Raw genomic sequence first — 13,925 nt, 5'->3', positions numbered from 1 at the left:
CTTCCATCTTTCTATTTCCTTGCAAGTTTTGATTGAAGAAATGGAATGTTAATCCTTTAGGCTTCCCACAGTATGGGTTTTGCTAATTGTATCTCCATGATTTTATTTTACTTGTTTTTCTGTCTCTTGGGTTTCCTTCAAAGTAGTAGTTATATCTAGAAAAAATTTGGGTATGACATGTTTGTTTGTTTTACTAGACTACTTCATAGGTAGTATTTGTATACTTTCTTCAGACGGTAGTAAATGTGTGATTATCTCTTTTTGTGATATTGTTAGCCATAAATGATCACTGCTTATATCCATTAATTCGTTAGGAGTTACAAAGTGGTGATGTTCTCACTTCTTTTATTCCTTACTTGTTTAATAGCTGGAATATGTCCATAAACAGAAACTTCCCTTCATCACCTATCTGGTTACCCTTAGGTATAAATCATATGAAAACAGCAGTTTAATCTTTTCCCCTTTTATTTACCAGTTTCCAAAATAATGAGGTGATCCCCTAGCATCCTTCATTGGTGACCAATGAAGTGGTTTTTTGTTTTTTATTTGAACATCATTTGAACTTTCGAGTTTAAACATATATGATGGATTATACTGCATCACGGTCCTTATTCTTTTAGAAGCAAAAACTGTGGAAAGGTGAGACCATTTGATAAATTTTGGTCAGTAAGGTTAGGTCCTAAATCCTTTTGATGTGACCTCGCTATATAGTCTCTGATAGTTTCCTTGCTTTCTGCTATGGCGAGGTATTTCAGACACATCTCAGTACAGATTCTGCCCTAGTCTTGGTACCAATCATTTTTCTAAAAAGCCCTAATTCCATTTTGTAGGAAATAGTAGGTAGCAGAGACCACACTGTAAGCTAGAGACTGTTTCTGTTTGGTCTGTCATTGTCTCTAGGACTTTGTGGTTTGTCAGAGTTAGGAAATATTTATTTTTCTTACGGATAAATTGAACTCTTAAACAGTTCATGTCAGTGCTTGCAGTTCAGAACCATAGAGTTTTTACTTAACCTCAACAATCTTCGATCTTTGTTTTCTTTCAACCGTGCCAAAATTTTACTCCTCACCAAAGGATTGCTCATTTGATTTTACCGTAATATCCACAGAACTATTTCAGAGTACAAACCAACACTACCACCAATATGATTTCTGAAAACTGATATTTTTTGGTTTTCCAGCTCTTCTCTCCTCTCCCCTCCACTTGGAGTGTATCTTACTGGGGACATATAGGGGAATTACTGTGTTTTAAAATAATTTGCTTTATGTGCTTCAGCAGCACATAAACTAATATTAAAATAATTTGATTTAGTCCCTTTCTGTATGCTTAAAGGCATTTTTACAAAGCAGATTGAAAAGAAAATTAAGGTGCGCCTGGGTGGCTCAGTTAAGCTTCTGAATTTGGCTCATGTCATGATCTCACAGCTTGTGAGTTTGAGACCTGCGTGGGGTTCTGTGCTGACAGCTTTGAGCCTGGAGCCTGTTTCAGATTCTGCCCCTCTCCCGCACTCTCACACTTGTGTTCTCTCTCTCTCTCTCTCTCTCTCAAAAATAAACATTAAAAAATACGTTAAAAAAAAGAAAATTAGGATACTTAAAATACTTCCTAATATTTTCATAGTTTGAATTCATCAATTTCACGAAATTATAAAACTTAACCATTTAATATAATTTTACAGTTTATGAAGTAAACTTTTGGTTTTTTTGCTTGCTAGGTGCTAATGTTCATGCTACAACAGCAACAGGAGACACAGCCTTAACCTATGCTTGTGAAAATGGACATACGGATGTTGCAGATGTTTTACTTCAAGCAGGCGCTGACTTAGTAAGATACAATTTTTAAATTTCTTTTGTGACTGTTGATGCTACATCTATTTTTAACATTTAGAAAACACGAGTAAAAGAAATCAATAGTTTGCATACTTTGTAGAAAATAACTTTTAAAAAAGTTTTGCTATTTGTTGCATTTATTAAATATATTTGAAAGTACTTAGTTTTTAATAGGTCATTTTGTTTCCTGGGTAAAACTATTAGTTGGTTTCTTCCACTTACTCCAATCTCATTTGTCATTCCCGAACTTTTTAAACGGCTCTTTATTAGACATATCATAAATTCAGCGATATGTTTACAGAATAGAATAACCTATCAAATCACTTTGAGTGATTTCTTTTGTTTCTTTAATTAGTTTGACATATAAAAACAAAGCTACTATCCTCTTCCTAACAACATTAGTATAGTATTCTATTCTTTTTTGTTCTTTTAGTATTTTCTATTTTGGTTTTTCAAAATTTCAAATTAGATGGCAACTTCATTTGTGCAATAATTGTTGCAAATATGGAAAATTATACATAATTTTTCACTTTAAAGATGACTGCTTCTTCCTGAAATGTATGCTTTGACTAATTTTCATTTTGTGAGGGTACTTTAAACTGCTTTCTAGAGTTTCTCCCTGAATTACCTTTTTTTTTTTTAAGTTTATTTATTTTGAGAGCGAGTGTGCACATGCGTCTGCATCAATTGGGGAGAGGCAGAGAGAGAGGGAGAGAGAGAATTCCGAATAGGCTGTGCGCTATTTGCGCAGAGCTTGACTGTGGGCCTTGATCTTCCGAATCCAATCATGGGATCATGATGTGAGCTGAAATCAAGAGTCAGATGCTTAACCAACTGTGTCACCCAGACACCCCTCCCTGGATTTCCTTATATATTTCTTAAAAATCTATGTGTGATATGCACAGCTATGAGTGTTTAGAGAATTTATATATTAAAGTTATTTTGGAAAAACTATGCAAATATTGCCTTTTAAACCATTTCTAATAATAGACATTCCCACATAGATACCTGAGAACATTGTTGGAAAATAATTATGGGTTAACATAAATGCATAGTATGATTGTCCTATTTATTATCATTTCTACTAATACTAAATATTATACTGATAACACTAGTATTCATTCTCAGTAATCAGTATCTGCCCCATCAGTTAGAATTTCTGAGAGGTGTACCTTTTTTGCTTGAAAATTATGCAGAATGATATGTTAAGTAGATCTTAATATTCTGCCCTCTTTCTATATCTTTTTCCTTTTTTACACTTGCTTTGGGTCATCCATAAAAATTAGAAATTGAAGTATTTCATCATTTGAAATAAAGAAATAGGATACAGTATAAAAGCTATATGCAAAGTTTAATACTTTTATCCTCTGAATTCTCTCTTCCTTCCATTTTTCTATAGCAGTCATTTTCTTAATCTGTTTATTGAGAATTATTATGGAAATGTTAAACAGTAAAAAGAGGTAATGTCTGTTAAATAGAATCTAATATATAGCAAAATTTACGGGATTTTAACTGAGTTAAAAATCTGGTATGAAATATTTTTAAATGTTTTACTTTTATAATCTTCTGTAATTACATAAATAGGGTGTGATTAGAATTCCTCAGGACAATTACATTAAGTGAGCAGATAGATTTGAATTTATCATACCTGTACATTCAAACTGTAAGAATAAGAAGTAGCTCAGATAAACATATATATATATCTTAATTAAATAGAAAGGTAATACTGTTATTCTAATACAACTTTATTTTTCTATTTTGCAATCTGTCTTTGCATTTATATTTATGTGTAATTATAACCATAGTGTAATATAGTTCTCTATTTTTTCCGCTGTGCATTCTATCATAATCTTTTCCATATTGCTACATAGTCTCTATATTTATAACTCTTCTGTTAAGTTAATGACCCATAATATTCACTTATTAAATTGAACTTTTGACTTGCTTTTCATTTTTCACTATTATAAATACTGTTAAGATTTAATACCTACATGTGCATAACTTTTTTTCTTTTGAATAATTTCATATATTGATTTTAACTTTAAAAATACATTGCCCATTCCATGGTTTTGCTGTCTGTGGAAAGACATTTTAATGTTAATACCAGTTCTTTTCTTGGTTAATAAGAAGCAGTACTTGTTCTTTATATAAAATACGGCAAGTATGGGAAAGTATAGTAAATTTGCTAATTAAAACCTATAAGTAAATTGTGATTTCAGGCCTTACTATATAAGCCAGAGTGGGGGAAACAGGACATAATCAAAAATAAGAAGTGAGTAAAGCAGGCAGATCAGTGCAAATCCTGAGGAAAAGTGACTGATGATTTTTACTAGCTGAACCTTGCAAGGCAGTAGTTTCTCTCTTGTCCTCCCTTCTTTGCTGCCACCTCCTAGCATGTGTTTTGGACTGTACTGATTTCCTCCATTGGCTTGCAGACGGAAGACTTTGCACTCCCCTTCTATCCTGGCATCCCATAATTGTGTTCCTGATACCTAGATTTGCTAGTTGTTTAAGTTAAATGAATATTTTGGTGTGTGGGGGCTGGCTGAGAACCTTCATTTGGGGGCAACTATTTTTACCTTCAGTTTTAAATAAAGATATACAAGTCAACCTTTGGAACACAGTTTGAACAAACCCCTATGCTTTGTTAGATTTTGGAGCCTAACTTTTGCCACAGTTTAAGGGTTTGATATTACAGTTTTTAAAGAAGAGCTTAAAAGCTACTGTTTCCCGTTCATTAAAATATCTTGTACCAGAATCAGTTAGCATATTAATTTTGGTTTTATAAAAATTTAATGCAACAATTTGGTTTTCTTATTGTAGCCTGAGATGAAACTGAAAAGTTTTAGGGCTTTTTATTCTAAATGTATAGTAGATATAATTGAGGGCTTAATGTTAAAGGAAATCTAGAAATTTTCTTATTTACTGCTTTAAAAACATTCTCAGCCAGAGCTGATGGCATACTTGAGCATTTTCAGGTAGATCCTCCAAAATATGTGCATGTTCTAATTTGAAACTTAGTTATTTGATGGGGCGCCTGGGTGGCGCAGTCGGTTAAGCGTCCGACTTCAGCCAGGTCACGATCTCGCGGTCCGTGAGTTCGAGCCCCGCGTCGGGCTCTGGGCTGATGGCTCAGAGCCTGGAGCCTGTTTCCGATTCTGTGTCTCCCTCTCTCTCTGCCCCTCCCCCGTTCATGCTCTGTCTCTCTCTGTCCCCAAAATAAATAAACGTTGAAAAAAAAAATTAAAAAAAAAAAAGAAACTTAGTTATTTGAAATATCACTTTTCCTAGTTTAAAAAAATATTTTAAATTAAAAATATTTATGGGTATTTCTAATAAAAAGGACATTTAATATTTCATCATTTTCATCCATATCACTTTGTGGATTGGTATGTAGCTTGTCTAGCTTTTTCATAATTGAATACGTTTGAATAATCTATTTAAAACCTAGACTTTTTATTATCCTTAAATAGGCCACTTAAAATATTCTTTTTGAAAATCAAAAATTAAATTAAAAATCATCCATTGATTCCAGAATTTTTTGGAAATTCTTCCTGTTTAACAAGGAGAATCATTTTAACTACCCTAGAAGTAGAGAGATCTCTGAGCAGATCATCTAATCCATATCTTCCTGGTGTTTGCGTTTCTTATTACCACAGTAATGGGAATAATTGTATATTGAAATATACAATGTTTTCTTTTTCTGCATACCATCTTTGTTTATTGGGCCCGTGTTTGTGTTTAGTATTTGATGTGATTACAGGTATATGATGTAAACCCATTGTAAGAAAGTTTATATTAAAACACATTAGCATTACTTAAAATTTAAAAGAAATATTTTTTTAAAAACTGCCCTTAGAAACTACTTAATCTTGTTTCTCTGTAAAGAAATTTTTATATTATTCATGTCCTGGCATATTCATTACCTAACTCTTTGATCAGAAATTACTAATAACACCATTTAATAACTGAAATTGACTAACTCCTCTAGTCTTTTTGACACTGCTCTGGTATCCTACATTATTACTCTAGGCCATTCTCCCCGACTACTGGTCGTTAGACCAGAAGGCAGAGTTTTAGTATTTCATACTTGTTCTCATCTCTGTAGCTATCCAGAGATGAATAGCTAAAGCACTTATGGCTTTATTTGTTTTACCACAGTCTTCCCATTACTATTACTTTTCATGTTTAAGGTGGAGAATTTGCGCTAAAGCACTTATGGCTTTATTTGTTTTACCACAGTCTTCCCATTACTATTACTTTTCATGTTTAAGGTGGAGAATTTGCGCTAAAGCACTTATGGCTTTATTTGTTTTACCACAGTCTTCCCATTACTATTACTTTTCATGTTTAAGGTGGAGAATTTGCGCTGTTAACTATGCAATAGTATAATTTGATTATAAAACCCTGCTTTTTATTCCTCTTGGCTTGCTTTTAATTTTGACTTTGTGTTAGCTAATATGTCAGAGGTGTTTTGATTTGGTGTTTATGTTTTTCAAACCGTTTGTGAAGATGATAGAATCTTTTTCTTTTCATCATGACACGTTCATTTCAGTATTAAAACTTTGACACATTTGTAAGATATAAGTTGTAATTGTCATCTGTAGAATTTCCTTCCCGTGTATTTGCCACCAAGGCCAACTTTGGAATGGGAAAAAGAGTGATATATAAATCAGGTAAATAAGTATTTCTTTCTTGTCTCCAGCTCCTTGGCCTTTCATTTCTAGAAGAGTTATATCATAGTATAACTGATCAGTAAGTTCTGAACTCAAGGAGTACTTCCTATAATAAACAACTAATACAGATAATAGGAACTGTAAGTACATTCTAGTTATGTTCATATAAAGAGATTTAGTGACCCAACTTAGCATTTTATAGGCCAGCATTGCTATTCAAAAGTAGAACTTACTCTAGGAAGAAGTACCTATGGAAGGCATCCTATAATCCTGTATCTGACTGGAGGTCTAATGAGTAACAAAGGCTACTCTTAGTTGTTTAAAAAGAACTATGCTATGGAACATTAGAGAGTGCACGTAAGTTTTCATTATAGCCATCATGTCACTGATACAATAAGCAAACACTTGCCTCAATCTTCTTGTTTGTAAAATGAAATTTAGTATTATTTTCTGGACTCTTGTACCAAGGCATGTAAATATTCTTTCTTTGGCTCTGCTGGGTGTCCTTGGGCAAATCACTTAAATTCTCTAGGTTTCTTTGTTTCTCTTCCTCTTCCTCCTCCTCCTCCTCCTATTCTTCCTCTTCCTTTTTTTATGAGGGTTGTAGACCAGATGATCTTTAACAACCTGGCTTTAGAAATCTAATTTTCTGGGGCACCTAGGTGGGTCAGTTGGGTAAGCAGCTGACTTGGGCTCAGGTCGTGATCTCACAGTTGTGAGTTTGAGCCCTGCATTGGGCCCTCTGCTGTTAGCACAGAGCCTGCTTCAGATCCTCTGTCTCCCTCTCTCTCTTCCCTTTCCCTGCACTCACTCTCCCTCAAAAATAAATAAACATTAATTTTGTGATTTCTGAAGAGCAAGTGAACTACCTATTTGGAGGAATTAGATGGACTAGATGATCTTCAGTGGTTTGTTAGTCCAAGAATGTATAAAGTGCTATGAAATCCTTAAAGAAAATGAATTTTTTTAAGTTTATTTATTTTGAGAGTAAAAGAGAGAGGGCGCATGTGCACGTGCATGTAAGCCGAGGAGGAGCAGAGAGAGAGAGAGGGAGAGAATTCTCCACAGTCTCTGCATTATCAGTGCGGAGCCTGATGTGGAGCTCGAACCCACAAACCGTGAGGTCATGACCTAAGCCAAAGTTGAAGCTTAACCAACTGAGCCACTCAGATGCCCCAAAGAAAATGAATTTTCAAGATTATAAACCATCACTGGTAATGGTGATAAGTGTTATATAAATTATTCTCTCTCTAAAAATATTTATATATATTAGATGTATCTTGAATTACCTTCAACATTATTTTTTTTTCTTTTTTTTCAACGTTGTTTTTTTTGTTTTGTTTTGTTTTTTGTTTTTGTTTTTATTTTTGGGACAGAGACAGAGCATGAACGGGGGAGGGGCAGAGAGAGAGGGAGACACAGAATCGGAAACAGGCTCCAGGCTCCGAGCCATCAGCCCAGAGCCTGACGCGGGGCTTGAACTCACGGACCGCGAGATCGTGACCTGGCTGAAGTTGGACGCTTAACTGACTGCGCCACCCAGGCGCCCCACCTTCAACATTATTTTTGTTGTTAATTTTAATAGCAGATTTAACTTGTCATAACATATTGTATAGATTATCTTACTAGATAAAAGCTATTAATCCCTAAAATACACAATTAACTTAAACTATGCCAATAAAGCAAAATCTGGCATTATAATGATAAATCATTATTTCTTTGACCCTAAGTCTTTTATCAATATTTTATCCTAAAAACTGTTAAAGAAATAGGAAGAGTTTCCTTGACGTGGATTTTTGTTTTAAGTAAGCTATCTGCTCAAGAATAGAAGTCTTTCCAGTTATCTTTGGAATTATTCAATTATAAATACTTTCTTTTTTTCTTACAGTTGACGTTTATTTCAAATAGCAAGATAAACTTGTGTTACATCTTCTCATCTTATATACCTTAAAACTTTTCAAAATGTCCTCTGCATAGGATTCTTTTTTACAGCTTTGGCTTTCAAGTATATATAAACATTGTTCAATGAGAGACAAAGGATTTAGAATGCCATTTTACTTTAAGATATTTGCCACCTTGAAGATAAGGGATGGAAGGAAAGGATACCAAGGACATGAGATAGAACATGTTTTTTTTGTTATGCTCACAATGAATCTGTTTTAGAAGAAATAAATAAATAGAACCAACCTAAAGAAGTGTGGTAGGTACACAGCCTTGCTAATTATGATATCTCTGCTGTACTGAGGAGTAGTTGGTCCTGGGCCAATCAGTTATTTTCCTCATTATTGTGGCTAAATTATTGTATAACTAAAGTTTATAATTGATTGAAAAATTTGTTTCTTAGTTTTAAATAGGTGATTTCTTTATAGGGTTCAAAATTCACAAAATATAAAAGTGTCCCGTAGGCACTTAGTTTCCATTGACAATCAATACTGTTCATTTCCTGTATCCTTCCAGAGATATTTTATATGTGTATGATGAAAAGTCACATATGTTGACGGAAATAGTCATCACTGTTCAATGCTTTGTATAAATTCCTTATTGAGATAGAATTTTGGTTTTTTTATAAATTAAAAAAAATTTTTTTAATGTTTATTTTTGAGAGAGAGAGAGAGAAGACAGAGCATGAGTAGGGGAGAGGCAGAGAGAGAGAAAGACACAGAATCAGAAGCGGACTCCAGGCTCTGAACTTTCAGGACAGAGCCTGATGTGGGACTTCAAGTCATGAACTGTGAGATCATGACCTGAGCCAAAGTTCGATGCTTAACTGACTGAGCCACCCGTGCACCCTTGTTTTTTATTACATTGATTTTCTCTGTAGTTTTGACCATAGCTTTTAAGGGTTTTTAATATATTAATAAAAATTGAAGCCCTTTTGCACTGATGAGGAAATTCGGCACTTTGAATATGTCATAATGGTCTATCACTAATTTTCATCCCTAACCATGAAGTAGGCTGTCTGACTCTTTTTGCTTTCCTTGGATTGTATTTTACCAGCCAAAGAATCTTTTTCAAGCATTTTTTTTAGAATAGTTGAAACTGAGTGTTTTGAACATAGATATGTTAACACTCTCCAGTTCTCAATCTCTGTGAAATGAGATTTGATATGGAGTTCGTCAAAAGAAAAAGTTTTGAAGGATTAATTTGTTACCTATATTAAATATTGAATAGAAATGTGAACCAGTTCCTCTTTCATAATTTTTTTTTATTTAAGCAATATGTTGTGTGTCCTTCTAGACATTTCTATACCCTCCAAGCATATATAGAGTCCACGTATGTGAGCTATAGGTCTTTTTTTATATGAACAGATTTGTTATCACATAGACTGTTCTGTAACTTTTTTCTTAAAATATTTTTCTCTGGTGGTTCCTACAGATTTCTCATTCTTTTTCACAGATACCCAGTGTTCTATATAATTTATCAACCATGTATTTATTCATAAACTTCTGGGTTATTACAGTTTTTTAATTATTGTAAGTAGTGCTACACTAAATACTGTTAAACATATTTACGTATCTTTGCTGCTTTTGTGAATGTATATATAGGGATAAATCCCTAGAAATGAAATTACTGGTTATCAGAGCGTCCACATCTAAGATTTTGATAGCTGCTGCCAAATTGTTAAAAAATGCTGAACCAGTCTATATTTCTATTAACAGTTGAAATCTGATTCTCCACGTTCTTATAAACATGAATTCGAGTTGTTTCTTCCTTCCTTCTTTCCTTCCTTCCTTTCCTCCCTTTCTTCCCTTCCCCTTTCTTCCCTTCCCCTTTCTTTTCTTCTTCCCTTTTCTTTTCTTTCTTTCTTGCTTGCTTGCTTGCTTGATGGTTTAATTTTCTAATCTCTGATCATAACCCCCATGTTTATTTTATCTAAAAAAATCTTTTTGTGTTCCAAGTAGCCCTATGAGCTGCTCATTAATTGCTCCCAAAGCTTTTGTGAACTGTTGAAGCCTGGTATAAAGTTACTTTCTGAAAAACTATTCAGACATCATTTACAAATGCAAGTTTTGAAATAGTTTGTTAATTTCTTTAACAAAATGATTTTTTTAAAAACTCAAATATTCAGACAATATTGACTCCATTTTTCTTTTTTTTTTTTTTTTTTTAATTTTTTTTTTCAACGTTTATTTATTTTTGGGACAGAGAGAGACAGAGCATGAACGGGCGAGGGGCAGAGAGAGAGGGAGACACAGAATCGGAAACAGGCTCCAGGCTCTGAGCCATCAGCCCAGAGCCTGACGCGGGGCTCGAACTCACGGACCGCAAGATCGTGACCTGGCTGAAGTCGGACGCTTAACCGACTGCGCCACCCAGGCGCCCCTCTTTTTTTTTTTTTTAAGTTTATGTATTTATTTTGAGAAAAAGAGAGAGAGAGAGAGAGAGATCGGGGCAGGTGCAGAGAGAGAGGGAGAAAGAATCCCATGCTATCAGCATGGAGCCTGACTTGGGGCTTGAACTCGTGAGCTGTGAAATCATGACCTGAGCTGAAATCAAGAGTCGGATGCTTAACTGACTGAGCCACCCAGGCACCACTTGACTCCATTCTAAAAGAGGAAAATAATGTATCTTCTACCATAGGATTTGCATGAGTTATTTTATTTTTGCATTGTCATAGTTTTATAACATTTATATTTACAATCCATTTTATGACCCAGTTTCTCATAGTTGTTTAACTTTAACTGTATGTTTAGAGGATTTAGTGTTTGCCTTACTACTTTTTCATAGCATGTAGCTTCTTAATTCCTGAGTTCCTAATCTTGACTCACCTTTTGGCTAGCTGATACTGGTACTTTGATTTGAAATTACTCTCTTCCCCCTCAAAAAAGGAGTTTACAGGTACTTGCATTTTTAAGACTACTGTATGTTGTATTTATAAATGAATATAGCCATATAGCAAATTATTGAATTGCTTCTTTTTTCTCCTCAAAATTTTAAGCCCTCTATTCTCTCTTCTGGTACTGAATATTGCCAAAGCTTGCTAGAATATTCCCTATTATATGTAAGTAAACTTTCTTCTGCCTGGATTATCATAAGAGTCTTTCATTATACTTTTAAACCTCTGTGACTTCATCAGAATATGTCTTGGTGTTTATTATTTTATAGTAGTTTTTTCCTGGAAATTAGTGAGTGCTTTCTGTCTGAAGATTTTGGGTCATTCCCTCAGGTCTTCCCCTCTTCCCCCTCCTTCAGTTTTCTTCTGTTATATCCTTCTATGCTCCTTTTTCTATTCTGTTTTCTTCTGGGATATTTATTATTTGTATAATGGATCTTTCTTGTTCTTATTATCTTTGTGGCCAATTCATTTCTTTCTTCTTTTCTTTTGCGTTGTTTCTTTCTTAAGCCCATCCTCCGGGTCACTTTTTTTCTTGTGCTTTTATGTGGTTTTCATGGTTTCATTATTTCATTATTACTTTTAAATCTCTTGCTGCTGTATCATTTTGTTCAAGTTTTTTAAGAGTTCAGGTTCTCTTTATTTGGAAGTATAGGGATTATTTGGCTAAAATTTTATTGTTTGCATTTTTGTGAGAATTTCTCAATAGGTTCTCTGTTGGATACTTTGTACTTATTATTTATATTTGAGTGAGGCTTGCTATTTGTTGGAAATCATATGACAGTGGGGGAGGGAGAGAAAGTGAGCCTTAAGAGTCAGCTTCTTCAAGTCCTGTAGTTGTCTCAGCATACTTTCTCACCACATCTCTACCATAGGAGCATACATCCCCTTAGGTAAGCCTACCACCCAAGTAAGAGGCAGAGGTGACTTAAGAAGTAAAGCTTTCTTTAGGCCATGTTTCTTTTATTTGGAGACTTAGTTAACCCTGGTTGTTGACTGCAAGGCTTATTACACTTTCTTCTATTGTATCCCTGTCTTACCTTCAAGTACTTTCTCTCTGTCATGAGTCTAGATCGAGAGAAAATAGGTCTGTTCCATCTCTCAAGTCCTTTGGAGGTTCCTGTTTTAGTTGAAAAGTGTGAGCACCAAGTGCATTTATCATTGGAGAGAAAGCTATATAACTATTTAATGATCTTCTAGTATTTTCCTTACTTTTTCTCCCAACTTTTGATATTCCCAAATCATTTGATTTAATTATTCTCCTTGGTTAGATACTAAGACACTGCTGTTGATTCTGTGGCTCTAGTTGTATTTGAGGACAAAGGCACGAGTTCAAGAAATTCAGCAGAATTATATCTACATGTGTTAAAGTTTATATTAAAGTTATTTTGTAGAGAACCACATCATACCCTTAAAATAAAATCATAGTCGGCTTCTGAGATTATGGTCTCTATAGATGAGACTCCTTTTAGTTGAAGATCCTGAGTTTACAAAACCCAGCACCTGCAATACCAGTCACAAGGTCTTCATGGCCAAATGTGATTTTCATTTTTGGAATAAGATCCGTGAGTTCTTCTTTTTCCTTTCACAGGACAAGCAGGAGGACATGAAGACTATTTTGGAGGGCATAGATCCGGCCAAGCATCAGGTGAGGGAGGCCTTTGATGCTTGTAAGCTACTACATAAAGAATAGATGTTATAGGTAACCAGAACTCTGGATATCTGAATTCCAGCCAAGAAGTTCCAGGACCTTGCTGGGTGACAAAAGAAATCCTCTTCAATTGAAAAAGATTATGAAGTTCCAATAAAAAGAGTTTTATGTTACTAGTAGTTTGCTTCCTTAGTATTCTTTTTATGTGGTATTCCTAAGAAATCTTAGGTGAAAATAGATTTTCTTATTCAGATACTTCTTTTGCATTCTTCCTTACTGGGACATTTAACATACTCCAGAGAGAAAGTCTCAGTTACCAAATCCTTTGCTTTCAACTTTTTTCATCAAAAATTCAAAACTCAGATAGATGCAGGGAGATATGTTAGACTGTTTTTTATATAATCCTCAAACAAACAAAAAAATTAGTTTAGTGAAACATTGACTCTATTATTCGTGCCGTTAATTTCTATAAAGTTAAAATTATTTTCATAAAATTGTCCCCTGTAATATCATTCTGAAATTGGTTTTTAAGAAGGTGAATGTGTAAGCAAACTTTTCTTTTGAGAAAATGTGTTAAATTTGTACTGATGATTTTAAGCAAATTTAGTATCCATTTTAATGCAGAGAGATTTGTTTAAACTAAGGAGCAGTGCTTAATTTTAAAATTCAGAATAAATTGTGATTGTATCACAATTAGCTTAGACCTTCTAAAATAAACTTCCTAGTATCAAGCTGCTCTTAGTCACAATGTTTATTAAACATCTTCATTATTGGCTTATTGAGTACGAAGTTGTTATATTCATTCTATTTTGAAAAAAGTAAATATATTTCACAGAATATTATGTGAAAATACGAATTTTAGTTGTATACTATCTTAGGCTCCGATCAAGAATGTAAAGCTAAGTGTTATTTCAGATGAAGTATTTCTTTCTCCC

The 13,925-nt window shown here is 34.0% G+C and overlaps 1 protein-coding gene across 6 annotated transcripts in view; it reads left to right on the top strand.

The window, feature by feature from the left end:
• Positions 1 to 13,925, top strand: part of ANKHD1 (ankyrin repeat and KH domain containing 1) — a 134,419-nt gene that overhangs the window by 65,034 nt on the left and 55,460 nt on the right. For 3 of the 6 annotated variants that reach the window (XM_086702556.1, XM_086702547.1, XM_086702552.1), the window contains exons 10-11: positions 1,715 to 1,824; positions 12,931 to 12,987. In XM_086702556.1, the coding sequence (XP_086558682.1) occupies positions 1,715 to 1,824; positions 12,931 to 12,987 (167 nt within the window). Of the gene's footprint in view, positions 1 to 1,714; positions 1,825 to 12,930; positions 13,170 to 13,925 lie in introns of those variants that run through there. The other 3 variants (XM_086702572.1, XM_025923734.2, XM_025923738.2) reach the window with 2 other exon arrangements.

This window comes from Puma concolor, chromosome A1 (genome assembly GCF_028749965.1).
Source record: "Puma concolor isolate L17-30 chromosome A1, mPumCon1.1.hap2, whole genome shotgun sequence".
Lineage (NCBI taxonomy): Eukaryota > Metazoa > Chordata > Mammalia > Carnivora > Felidae > Puma > Puma concolor.
This window is presented reverse-complemented; position numbering and strand designations above follow the sequence as displayed.